This window comes from Protomyctophum bolini (genome assembly GCF_963924005.1).
Source record: "Protomyctophum bolini genome assembly, chromosome: 24".
NCBI lineage: Eukaryota > Metazoa > Chordata > Actinopteri > Myctophiformes > Myctophidae > Protomyctophum > Protomyctophum bolini.
This window is the reverse complement of record NC_137885.1, coordinates 9,268,117-9,281,788: the sequence shown is the minus strand read 5'-3', so window position 1 is coordinate 9,281,788 and position 13,672 is coordinate 9,268,117. Positions and strand designations below refer to the sequence as shown.

The window sequence follows — 13,672 nt, the reverse complement described above, 5'->3', positions numbered from 1 at the left end:
AATTCAACTTATACTTGTTATGTTCCTGAAATATAGAGACATGGGCTGTTGAAACCAAAATATGAACACAGCGTCTTATTAACCCTAGAACACTAAACTTACATTTTGTCACACCATCACTAAACATGGGTATATTTTAGCCAAAGTAAAATATTCCATAAAAATAGTTTTCATCAAAATATATTGAAGTACAGCAATACATAGCAACTTGAGGTACTCTTCTTTATTCTTTAATATTTCATCGTGACCTTTCACACACACAAAAAAGAAAACAAAAAAATATATGTGTAAAATCGGTGAATTATTAAAAAAAAATAACCTAAACAACAATAATGAAGCTGGGGAACTTCTCCTTTGGTCCTCCCATTCCTGGGACATGTGAGAATGGTTCAGTGGAGAAAATGTCTTTAAAAAAAGTGTGGGTGTACGGGATTCTTCACTATCACGATCACTAAACACCCCAAAGTTCACCCAAACGCATGCCTGTAGAAAAGAATGTGAGCAGGGAAACAAACCCTACCTTCTATGTCACAGAGCATCATGACGGTACTGAAAGACCCACCCACCTCAGACATGAAAATTACAAAAATATAATTGTCTGGGCGAAAATCAACCATGTTTAGTATTGTTAAATCATCATGGTCCTGAACCTTATGTCACACAAAATGTATTGAAAAGTCAAAGATCTTTTTGAGTTACATTCTGGGAGCTTACCATTAGAAATTGGTAGATGCAGTGGTACTCATTGGTACTAAAGATGTTTTTAGTTGTTTGTTTGTAGTACTGTCCATTATATGATGAATTAAGATATTTATTATTTGGGAAAATGTCATCTATTTGTGCTTACTTTTTCTGGTTGGATGATTATTAAAGACTTAAATGACCTTTTAGGAAAGGCAAAAAGACAGAATGTTGTGTAGGCCTATGTTTGATGTGGCAAATACTGCATTTCATAAAACTAGACTAAAACTACAACTTTTCAGATGACTAAAATATCACTAAAACGAAATGAAAATGTATTCAAAGGCTAAAACTAAAACAAAATTAGCTTTCAAAATCAACACTGATTTCAAGTCATCTATATAAATTTACCTATAGAATGAACTCAAAAGGCACAACTGAGTGAATTATATCATACACCATTTGCTCCTTTGAGGCGCTTCGATTCTGGGCTTATAATTCTAAGCCTTTGGCGCCCTCTAGCTGTAGCAGCAAAACACAATAGTACACAAGGCTAATAGTTCAATACATTTGATTTGACACTTTTACATTACTAGTAAATAAAACCGTAATGGTGGCGATGATTGTGCAATGTTGGATTGTCGTGTGGCGGCAGCAGTGATCTTCTGTCATCTTAATTTCTTCACATGAACCCAGAGCTAAGAAGAGGAACAAAGAGACAAGTAAAATCATTAAAAGGAAATATTTGCATGTATAACTGCCAATCAAAGTGACTGTCTTTGGCAAAATACTCAGCGGCAAAAATAACTTAGCAGACCGTGGTGGCTCGTGTGGGACGGCCAACCAAGGCATGGGTGCGTATGTAATGACAAGTGATTAATGGAGAATTTCTATTTTTTTTACCAAATGGGTCCAATCGGTTTCATTTTACGCTCTCAAGAGTTAAATTATTGTATTACTTAATTTAAAAAAAGTCTACACAATTAGAGAATGTAGAAGAATTGTTATTTTGCATCAAAAAGCATGGAATTGTGGACACAATCTTATTCAACGACAACAAAATATTCTACATTTTGGGTCTGAGAGGTAAATATCATCAAATGGTGGTCCGTGGCTCAAATGCTGAATAAAATAATGGGCCTTGATATGAAAAGGGTTGAAAACCACTGCTTGTGTTTCTATATAAGGTCCTCAAACTTTTTCATGTCAAGGACCCCCAAAAGGATATGCATTTGGCTGCGGACCCCCACCTGAAAATGTTTTGTTCTGACCCACAGAAAATGTTCCCTTTAAAAGATATAAATATTCAAAGATTTGGACACATTTTCCTGATTCTTCAAAAACAGCAGATCCACTGACACACGCTATGAGCTTGTACATCTGCAATTGTTGAATAGTCAGAGTATAAAATGTACAAAACTTGATGTATTTATTGTGATTATATAATACTATATAATATATGCTTCTTTATGTGAGGCAGTGTGTACACTAAAGAGATGTCATGCACACTTCAGCCAGCACAATGGCTCGTCGGTGCTTAACGGGGCCAACTTGCATCAGAAAAGATGTAATATACCAGCTGGGCACTTCAGGAGAGACTACCCAAAGACAGACTGTTCTTGCGGTCCTTATCCTTTTTCAGGTTATTAAAGGACTGGCCCTGTGCGTGCGTGCCTTACTTCTTGCGGTCCTTGTCTTTCTTCAGGTTGTTAAAGGACTGGCCCTGCAGCAGAAGCTCCGCCTCCTTCCTGTTGCTGAAGATGTTGAGCTCCTCCTCCAGGCTCCGCCTCTTCTCGTCCAGCTTGGCTCTCTCCTCCTGGTGCATGCGCTTCAGCTGCTCAAACTTACTCTGCAGCTGATTGGTTAGAGAGACAGAGAGATGGACAGAGAGAGACAGACAGACAGACATTATTTCTCATTATTTATTTTACACAAATCCAGCATTTTCTTCTCTTCTACAAAGTGCCCTACAAAGCCAATGTGCAGTAACTACGAGAAAAAACAAAATCACTGATAAATGGGTTTAAAAGTGTTTCAACTGGTCAGCCAAGTGAGATATCAGCACATAAGTGTGAGGTAATTCTTGCTATAGGCAAGCAGACTATTGTTATTGCAGTCCAGTGCTTAAATCATTGAACATTTTAAAATCATGCAACAACTCTCTATTTTCCCCATCGATCGGCCGGTGACTCTTACCAAGGCATTTGTGCGCTTTTGGACAGTATACGCTGGTGACATACCCAACTCAACTCTTCTAATTGAACAATATTCAATTAGGCATAGGCAACCAGCCACACTTCTTTGTAGCTTGACCTTTTGGGATAAACAAACAAGCCGGTGCGTTGTGATGTCCGCACTGTGAGCTTGTAGAAGTGTGTGTTGGGCTGAAGTGGCTAATGTACATGAATCAGAAATGCACTCTGTCGAGATGCCAACTTGCGCCTTGCACGCAAGTAGGCCATGTATGGCGCAAGCAGAGCGCGCCATGAGGTGCGCTCACCACTGGCATCACCGCTTTGTATTGTGTCTCTACTTTGAGTGCTACTAGTACTAACTAATGTCTAATACAACTGCTGTTCTAAATCCTTTAGACCCGTTATTGACCTTATACCAACCTTGAAACGTACCTTAGTTACGTCACCAAGAACACAGACATACATACACATAAAGCCCAGCCGATCGCAGTACGTGCGCTCTGCTTGCGCAAGTAACTGTGTTAGAAATAGAAATGCCCCCTCCTTTCCTTTCCACGCCCTATAGGCAATAGCCAATCGTGAAAAAAGTGTCGTCTTTACGGTCGCTAGTAGAGAAGTAGCAAATGTAGTCCAGGCACGTTTCAAGCACCTGGCAAAAAGGCTATGACTAAAACCACATCAACATGTTGCCGTCTGTCCTTTCTTTACCTCCCTCTCCTTCTCCTTGAGCTCCGTCTCCTTCTCCTTCACGCGCTGGACGAACGACTGCCTCATCTCCTCCTCTCGGCGCTGCAGCTCTCCCTGGAACTCCAGACGCTTGGACTCGTAAGTCTCCTGCAGGCTGGGGGGGGATGCATGGAGGGATTAGAAGATACTGGAACGCATCTGTGTCACATTTAACCTGACTCTGCCAGCTGGGGGCGGTATTGGGTAACCATGTTCCCCAACACAGCATCCATCTGGGACCTCTCAGGGAGTTGTGCCAACGCCGAACCACTCATGGTTCGAACTAATCAGCGTGAGCTAAGGGTGGGACATGTGCGAAACCGGATGTGACGCTATATAGACACGTCAATATGATTGGTTGTGTTTGCACGCCTACACGGTGATAGACAGACGGTCCATCCAATCATCTACCAAGTATCTTGAAAAAAAGGAACAGCCCTGTCATCGAATTTGCTCCCGAGATCCCAGATCCCAATAAGCTGTGAAACAAATTTGTGTAGCAAGCTTCTTGGATCTGGCAGCGTCAGGTTATGTCACATTACCTTTTAACCACATTTATTATCCATTATTTTATACTTTAGCTGTTGCAAAATAGCAATCTACAAGCTCATATGAGCTCCAGGGGGTCCCTGGAACAACATATTTTCAGCGGCCAATTACATATAAGTTTTTGGGGGTCCTTGAAATGAAATGAGAAGCACTGACATAGAAACATAGCTTTTTCAGAAAACTGTCATGATTTAGAAGACATTTATAGAATCTGGTCTCGTGTCTTAAATAAAGGGACACTTTTTTTTTGCAAAAAATGTATATGTTAATGACGTTTTGAAGATGAGAACACTTTCCTGGGGTCTTTATGTGTGTAATATGTGGTTTTAGATATTTTAGATTTTAGTTGTGAGACCAGTGACTCTGATGTCATGGACACTGGGCTCACTTCCTTCCTGGACTACAAGTTGTGTTAGTAAGACAGCCCTCCCCCTATCCACAAGGAGGAGCCGTACACCAAAGCTGCTATTTCTGGGGATATTGTGAAAACGTGTGCAAATCTTTTAATATAATATTATTTCCCAGCTAAACGTTTTTAACACATATCTACTCTCCTCCAGCTCAGTGGTTCCCAAAGTGGGGTCCGGGGATCCCCAGGGGTCCTTGAGGGAGTTCCAGGGGGTCCCCAGCTAAATGATAGTTAGGAACAAAATGGACCCTTATGGCTCTGCAACTCTGAGAGTTAAATTCACATTGAGGTTCCATTTGGTTCCTAACTGTGATTCACATCGAGTTTACATTATAAATTGGGGGTCCCAGAGAATGCCATTAAATGGGGATTGGGGGTCCTTAGACTAATGCATGTCAAACTGGGGGGTCCTTGAAATTAAACACGTTGAGAATCACTGCTAGAGCCGTAAAAATCTGCAGGCTAAATAGTGTCAATTTGGGGGGTCCTTCCTTGACATGAAAACGTTTGGGAACCACTGCTCCAGCGTACCTGACTGGTTTGCTCTCGGGGTCCGTGTCCCGGAAGCCCATCTCCTCCAGCTTGCAGCGGCGGTACAGCTCGTAGTGCTGCGTGTGCGTCTGCTCGCGCAGGTCCTCCATGTTCACGCAGATCAGCATCTCTCTCAGCTTCACAAAGTCACAGTGGTTCTCGTTCTCCACTGGGAAGAGGGGGGTGGGGGGAGTAATAGAAATGCTCTGTTTTAATTACTTGTAAGTTGCAACGCAAGGCGGTGTGAGCTTCTGAATTTTCACAATATTTATCTCATTGTCGAACAAAATGTAATGTCTCAACTCCTGCAATTCTTATGTTTTATTCTTATTTATTTTTGGGGGGTCCCCAGTTCACATATGATTCTTTTGGAGGGTCCCCGGTTCAAATATGATTCTTTTTGGGGGTCCCCAGTTCAAATATGATTATCTGGGGAGTCTCAGCCTGGAAAGCATTCCAGTGTTGGAATGCAGCTTTGGGGATGAATCAGCGTCTCAGTGCTTCCTGGATGAAGGCAAGGTTAATGAAATAAGGTTAGGAAGTGAAGACCGTACGGTGGACTCCATGTTGCTCCCTGGAAGGAAAGAAGCATCCGCAATTGAGACCAAGGAAGCTGAACACGGAAGTGTTGGCTGCATATAGCCCATTGCGCATGTTTCTTTCCTTCCAGGGAGCAACATCATGGATTCCACCGTACGGTCCTAACCTTATTTCATTAACCTTGGATGAAGGAGATCAGCAGGTCAGGTTACCTTGCACCACGCCCCAGGGATACTGGCGAGCTTTCACCATCTTGTTCCCGATCTTCACCTCCTCTGTGCTGCCAACCACAGCAAAGGGCAGGATCCCCTGGAACAAGTTCAACACACAGTCCGTCATTTTCAACCCGTATCAATTATTGTGGAATAATAATAATATATATTTTTTTAAACGGTGGGTGTAACATGTGAATTGGTACATTTGTTTGTTTCACATTCTAGCATGACAGTAATTCAAATGATCAAAAAAATCTATCTGTTTTTCTATCTGAACAAATTGTTCCAGTGGTCTCTCCCACGACCCGTTGGGAGTTTTTTTGAGTGGTCCTACATCCACTCATAGGCGCCAGAAGAAGAGGGGATCATTTGGGTTTATTTATTTTTCCCGACCGGCACTGGTGTCTCTAGCACCGTTCGCATTGCGTTGCGCAGTCGTCCTTGTGTATTGCCTGCTGCTGCATGCTTGCCTCTCAATGCAATGCCCATTCTGGCTATATAGCCTACCCTAGTCTCAAGTCTCCATCTCGAATATTGTCCCCCCCCCCCCCAACTTTTTAAGTTTACTGGTTTAGCCTAGTATAATATAGATGAGGATTTAGGCTTTGAAAATCGGTTTGTAATAAATCTTAATTAATTTAATGAAATAACTAGGGATGCACCGAAAATTCGGCCACCGAAAATATTCGGCCGAAAATGGCAAAAAATGTATTTTCGGCCTATTCGGTTTCGGCTCAAATAAGCCGAAAAATATCACCGAATAGTAGTAGTGGTCCTAAAGTTGTGAATCGAACTAAACTGCGAGGAAAACACAGATGTACAAGCCCAACGCGCTGTGCATTGCGACGGGTAGATAGCTTGTAGATCTGCTACTTTCAGCGCAGGAAGGGCGCATGCTTATGACGCTCTTTAACTATGCATCATTCAGCAGCCTGCAGCCAGCGACAGTCGCAGGCAACACAACACACGAGCAGCAGTCACGGAATGCACAGGCAGATCCACACATCTGTGCTTTCATCCACGATTCCATAGCCTTCTAAATCTTATGTCCCATCCACGGGCACAAGCAACGTGATATTAGCAGCTTCCACCCGATCTGTGGTGGTGTACTGTTGACGAGGGAAGCTAGTAGCTAGCATGGGAGCTAACGTTAGTTTTAACACTAGTACTTTCCATCCGTTCCCCAACCCCTCACACTCGCTGCTGCGTTTACACGGGCAGACACAAAGACGAATGGGAATATCATTTGGAGCTTTAACAATGAATGATAGACTGTATCGTTGCTTCTGCCCGTGTTTAATGGTCAGGGTTTCACTGTTCACATGAGCAGGCAGACCTGTCAAAACGATGCACTTCCCAAAACTCAGAGACATGCCACCACGTATTAATTCAAACCCACCTCTGGAATATTGCTATCTCATTCCACTTTAATTTATTTTATTCCATAGTCTTAGTTTTTCTCTAATAAAGTTTTTTTTTTTTCTTTTCTCATGTTCTCCTTGAAAAGTGTCTTTAAGTACTCAGAGAAGCTTTATATAAATAATATTATTATCACTATTATTATTACTACTTGGTTTTATTGCATATGCTTATGTAGAAAAAAAAGCTCACTGCTCAGGTCAAATAGGCCTATTGATATGCGATTAAAATGTGATTAATTGAGATTAATTAATCACAAAGCCTCCAATTATTTAGATGTTTTTTAATGGACCCATAAGTGTTTATTATTTAAGTTAGGTTTTGCCATAATCATGTCTTTTGCCATAATCAGGTAGCTTTACAACAAAGATATATTCGGCTATTCGGTATTCGGTTTTCGGCCAACTGTTTCCTATATTCGGTATTCGGTTTCGGCCAAGAATTTCCCTTTCGGTGCATCCCTAGAAATAACCAAATACAGTTTGGGCTGTCACAGCGAATACACAAATACATCTTCATCAACGTAATACATTAATGTGTTTTCCCATCATTACCAACAGCACATGCTAAATGCTATGAAGGTCTAGTACAGTTGGTTCTTAATCTTTTTCAAGCCAAGAACCCCAATGCATTTGACCCCCACCTGGGGGTTTCGTGCCCCAGAAGAGAAAACTAAAAAAAACTAAAAACATTTTCCAAACATTTTCAATATTTCTTTCAAAGGTTTTGACGCGCTGTGAACTTGTAGATCTGCTATTTTTGAATGGCCAGCGTATAAATGGATAAAGTGGTTAAAACTAAAGTGTTGCTGGGGGGTCCGCGGCGTGGACCCCAGATGCTGCCCACCGGCGCAGCCCGACACTCACGTTCATGGTGGAGTTGATACTGGACACGGTCTCGTCGTCCGTGGGGAACTGGTAGATCTGGACGCCGTTGCTGACCAGCTCGCTCATGATCTTCAGCTTGAACTTGTGCAGCTCGCTCTTGGAGATGGTGTCCGCTTTGGCGATGACCGGTATGATGTTGACCTGCCGGGAGAAGTCACCTCTTTTGATTTGCTAACGAGCTTGTAGGTCTGCTATTTTTGAAAAATCGTGAAAATATCTATTTCAGAAAACTGGAGGATTTTTAAATTTTGAGGTCAGGCCTAAATGGGTTAAAGTCCATAGACTTGACTGGCAAACGATTTATGTCATAAGCGCCCCTCAAAAAGCACATTTCTTGTGCCTGGAGTTTTTATATTGGTCCATAGATCGTGCATATACTGTAGAACTGTGTTTTGAGCACATTTCAATTCAGTATGGTGGACAATCTAAGCATGCAGAGCTTATAATATGGAGATCTAAGGGTGGCAGCGGGGGCAGTGTCTTGGGTGCACAGGGTTTGATGAGTTCCCAGGTAGGGCCGGGCCTTAATTTTCCGAACTGTTTAGAACTCTAGTTTTCGCCGGCTGCACTAATAACTTTGGGGCGGGCCCGTCTAGAGTTTGAATGGACAGGTCAACATAATTATGGAATGTCAGAACATGTCAGCTCCATATACGGACGTTTGAGGTCAGATAACATTTGCCCCCCTAAAAGGAATAGCACACACTTAAAGGCTTCTGTGGCATTGGGGTGCACAGAGAAAGAAGACATTAGTCACAAGTACTAATGCTGCAAGCCTGCACCGGACACAGACACACAAATCAACTATCATTGATCTATCACCGTGGAGTCTTTCTTTTTGAGTCATTACAAGTTACGCAACAATAACCCAATCTGAGAACCCATCGTCAAAAATAAAGGAAAAACAGCGCCCTCTTTTCCTTGAATTCGACGTCAGTCAACAGTCTGTCTTGAGAGATTAACAATAACCAGACATTCACTTCCCAACATTCACGTCGTTTCCCTCCACTCCAGAGTGAAAACAGCCGAGCGCTTATTCATCTTGGAGCGAACACTATGGCAGTACTGTTTTATCAAGCTTTTTGTGCCCAAGGCACACCAGTGAGCAAGGCATCGCAGTCTCAAAGCACAACTGTATTCACAGCCAGAATCGCTGAAGATTTAAAATGACGTGGCGGTCACCAGCTTGAAAGTGGTTCAAGTATTTTTCCTTAGGGGTATAGACTGTGCCTCTGTATTGGGAGATGAGTGTGTTTTGTGAATGAACTGAGGAGGAGCAGGTCTTTCCCCATTCCACTCCAGAAGAGATGATTTTAATATATGAGCCACACCCGTATAAATATATATATATATACATACAGTGTTGTCAGTAGGTTTGAACCCAAGTTAGTCAAAATGTCAAGGTGTGGAGAGTGACAAATCACTAATGTCAAGTAGATGTGGTGTTGCTAAGGGAACCACAGACACCACTGCATGAAAACAGAACACAAGACAGTTTCTGAGGAACCAGAATTTCACATCTCGAGTTTCAGCATAACCGCCTGCCACTCCTCGGAGGAAGGCGTGACGACACGCAGCACCGATACAGGAACCAATCGCGTCCACGATCCCCTCTGCGAACCCCGGTGACATAATATGTCACCGCGCACCCTTTTTTGTCTTCCCGTGAGAAGCGTCTCACGTCTAGAAACTCTGCATGGACGTCTCCAGCTGTGGGAAGCGCGCACTTACTCAGCCCCGCCGCTATGTCAAGCATGCCGAGTCCTGCTTTCCTGCGACACCCATAATTACAAAGCAACAAGCAAGTGCCATGGTTTCAACGAGCCACTGAACGATGCCCAAATAGTTCACCGCTGACTGCTGAAGCTGTACGGAGCATTAATTAAAAGCGAAACGTGGAATTACCTACTTCATCTGCCCGCCTTTCTGCTCACACTACTGTAGTATGAAAGTGATTTCTCCAGCAGGCATTGCCACTATCCCACCAAGTAGCACCTTATCAGTTAAAACATATATATATGCTGCTAATTTAACTGCCTCAATCCCATTTCATTTGACCCCTGCCACCTTTCTTTTGCACCTTACTTTTCTACTTTACTCTTTATTCATATTAGTATTTTGATATACTTTTTCCTTGTTTTCTTTACCTTTGCTGAAAACTACAAATGACTGTAGATCAGACACAAATAGTCCAAACTCGTGAACAGATATTCTAGAAACTCATAACTCACAAAATTGTTTTAAAATCAACTGAGGTTTACAACACAGGGGTACAAAAGAATGTGCGGGTTTGTTTGACAGGCAAACGCGTGTGTGTGTGTGTGTGTGTGTGTATGTGTGCGTGCACATGCGTGCGTCTCACCTTGCTGTCCAGTTTCTTCATGGTCACCAGGTCCAGGGACTTGAGGGAGTGTCCCGACGGGGCGATGAAGTACAGGCAGGCGTGGATGCGAGAGTCGTGGTAGTTGTGCAGCGACCGCTTGATCTTCAGCTCCTCCTGCAGGTAGGACTCGAACTGCGTGTCGATGTAGTCCACAATGTGCTGGTAACTGCAAACCAGGTTCAACACCAGATTCAGCTCAAACAAGGGGTGAAATTCATTTAACGCCCTACAAAACAGCCGAAATGTGAATCCCTAGACTCCTTCAAAACCAGCACTGAGAAAGTGCCCCCACGCCTTATTTCTATACTGTACACATTCTCCTTTCTTTCTAACCGTGTATACGATTTATCTTTTGCATATAAGTGTAGGACCCTTCTGTAAACAAGTCTTAGTGCTTTTTCTGGTTTTATCATCTTAGCAGATTTTTGTATTGACCTGTACTTTCCTTAAACTGTACCCATTATGAATGAATGAATGAATGAATGAATGAATGAATGAATGATGTATTCCACAATGTGCTGGTAACTGCATGGGAAGCCATCTATGACATTTACGAGAAAAGACATTTATACAATATGTAGTGGTTATAGGTCCCTGGTTCATCTCTCTCTCTCTGAGCTAGGGGTTCCTTGGGCCGAAGAACGTTGAGGACCCCCTGATGTAAAGTAATCATGCAGGAGGACGAGGACGCGCACGAGCGAGCGCACACACACACACACACACGCACGCACCTCTCCTGCTTGTTCATCTGGTCTCCGAAGCCCACGGTGTTGACGATGGTGAGCTTGAGGCGCACGTTGCCCTCCTGCAGGTCGTAGGTCTGGTCCGACAGCTTCACCGTGGGCTCCAAGTGGGACGACTCAAAGTTCTCAAAGTTGGTGCTGAACAGCGTGTCCATCAGGGTGGACTTGCCGATGCCGGTTTCACCTGAGGGGGTTTTTACGGAGTGGAGGAGGCATCATGAGATGAGATAGATAACAAAAGGGGTAGTCTAGTCTAGTCGCTGAAGGTCCCGGCTTCGGGGACACTGCCGGCGTGTTCTCTCCTCCTGAGCTGAGACTCAGCGTCCATACCCTAAGGTGGGGTTGTCGAAAGGGCCTTTCTATGTGGAGTTTGCATTACCTCCCCGCGTGTCCCCTAGGACCAGGATTACTACTTGTTTTTGTGAGGTATACTTACCCTCACAAAACCTAGGAATTGGTTGGTAACGTGTTCCTTCCCTGCGCTACGTCCTACCAGGGAAACCCCCTGTCCCAAGTAAGTGTAGTTTCTTATTTGGGCTTGCTTCCAAATGTTTTAATTGTTATCATTTAAACCAGTGGTTCTCAAATACCGTCATGTCACATGGACCACCAAGATTAATATGTGCTTGTGCTTACATCTGAAAATGTTTTGGGCAAGGGACTCCCGTAACAAATTTGTGTTGAAGATTTTCTGGAAAATGGCAGATCTACACGCTCACAAGGTGACACGTTGCGACGCATTGTGAGCTTGTAGATCTGCCGTTTTGAAATAGCTGAGGTACCGTTACAGCATACAGGTTTAACGTTGCTCATTTAGCAAAATAATAGTCGCTTCTTGTTTTTTGTTTTTTTTCCTAAGACCTGGCTGCTTATTTCTCTCACACAATCAGGAAACGCTGATGGCGACGCGGTACTAGTACTCACCAATGCAGAGGATGTTGAAACAGAATCCCTGACACGTGGACTTGTTGACCAGCTGATGGGGCAGGCCGTCAAAGCCCACATGACCCGACAAGGACAGGGGGCGGGCACTCTGTACACGGGGAAATTAACATAATGGCGTGTATAGTAGTCGTTGCTTTGCACGATTAACGGAAAAAAAAGATTGCCGTCTAGGTACAGAATTACAGACACCACCTATGAAATCTCATTTCAAAATCTGAGCAAGAACTTGTGCAGCACTAGTTGCCAAGACACTTTACGAGAGATTCAAGTCAAGCACTTGACTTTAATTGATGTTGTCCGTTTAAAGCCACAGTAGTTGGCTGAGCCAGGTGCCACATTTTGAATGTAGTAATGTTCAGCAACTACAGAGTTAAAGACAATAGCCTACATCTTTTAATGGAATCGTGTGAGATTCGTGAAATCAATTCTCGTGGAGGAAAATCGAGATTCACATTTGAGCAAGAATCGTGCAGCACTAATATGACGTGTATTACAATCAGTGTTGCCATTTTCCTTGGGAAAAATGATGCCACTGAATTGTGGAATGCCATGATTGTTTTACATTTCTTTGGCTATTCAAAAATCTTGAAAATGTGTGCAAATCTTTGATATAATTTGATTTAAGCAAACATTTGTAACCGTTTCTAAAGTGTATACTGTAACTTTGCTTATTTTAACTTGTTTCCTAATGTTTAAACCAGTGGTTCTCAAATATATAAAAATGTAGATTGTAGATTTCTTTGCAGATCTGCTATTTGAACTAGTTTGGGTGCCAAACATTGTAAGAGAGGATAGAGCCCAATGTAAACATATTACATTATTATTAATTGATACTAATACTGTTGTACTTTTACTAAAGTACATTTTTAATTCCGGACATTTTCTAGTAAACTTGAGTATTTCTACATTGCATTACATACTTTTACTAATTAACTTATTGAGAAATGTGAGTACTGCTTATGTCTCTAGCAGACTAGCAGCCAGGCATGTAATGTGGCTAATAACAAAACTCTGACACTAATCAACAAACAACAACCCAGCGTTAAAATAAACAAACAACAATAGCCCAATAATCAATAAACAGCATAAAGTAATATAGTGTTGTTATTTTACCCCCTGGCCCTGCGCGTTGTCCGTTGAAATCATCCTTTTATTTATGTATTTGAAGTGTCGTAAAGTGGAGAATCGTCTTAAAACTTACTACACAACATACAAGAATGAAACAACTTTTTTTTCACCCACTACTTATGCAGAAGAGTTCACTTCCACTTCCACAGCATGCAGGGGATGTTTGTACAGTTTTAACTGCTTAACAACTGTGTTATATTAACTTAATAACTTATAAACGAAAAGGTTCTACATTTTCGCCGTTTACTTTTGATGATGAATGCTTCCGATATTAGTGTGTTGATTCGTGTTTCCGTTTCAAACCCTTTGTAAAATAAAATG

General features: G+C 42.4%; 1 protein-coding gene across 1 annotated transcript; it reads right to left on the bottom strand.

Annotated features, from left to right (window-relative positions):
- Positions 1 to 204: 204 nt before the first annotated feature.
- Positions 205 to 13,457, bottom strand: LOC308311650 (septin-10-like). The gene is made up of 10 exons (XM_080758424.1): positions 13,337 to 13,457; positions 12,203 to 12,311; positions 11,267 to 11,462; positions 10,515 to 10,701; positions 8,132 to 8,293; positions 5,844 to 5,940; positions 5,092 to 5,260; positions 3,585 to 3,717; positions 2,361 to 2,536; positions 205 to 1,379 (listed from the first exon to the last, which is right to left on the bottom strand). The coding sequence occupies exons 1-10, from the start codon at positions 13,367 to 13,369 to the stop codon at positions 1,364 to 1,366; spliced, it is 1,278 nt and encodes a 425-aa protein (XP_080614550.1). The 5' UTR covers positions 13,370 to 13,457; the 3' UTR covers positions 205 to 1,363.
- Between the last annotated feature and the right edge of the window lie 215 nt (positions 13,458 to 13,672).

Bases quoted from the DNA above. Each gene is read 5' to 3' on its own strand.
- LOC308311650 (XM_080758424.1), bottom strand. From the start codon at position 13,369: ATGATTTCAACGGACAACGCGCAGGGCCAGGGG. The intron at 8,294-10,514 runs GTGAGACGCACG...TTCTCCCGGCAG, and splicing joins TGAAGAAACTGGACAGCAAG to GTCAACATCATACCGGTCAT. The intron at 5,941-8,131 runs GTGAGTGTCGGG...AACTTGTTCCAG, and splicing joins GTATCAACTCCACCATGAAC to GGGATCCTGCCCTTTGCTGT.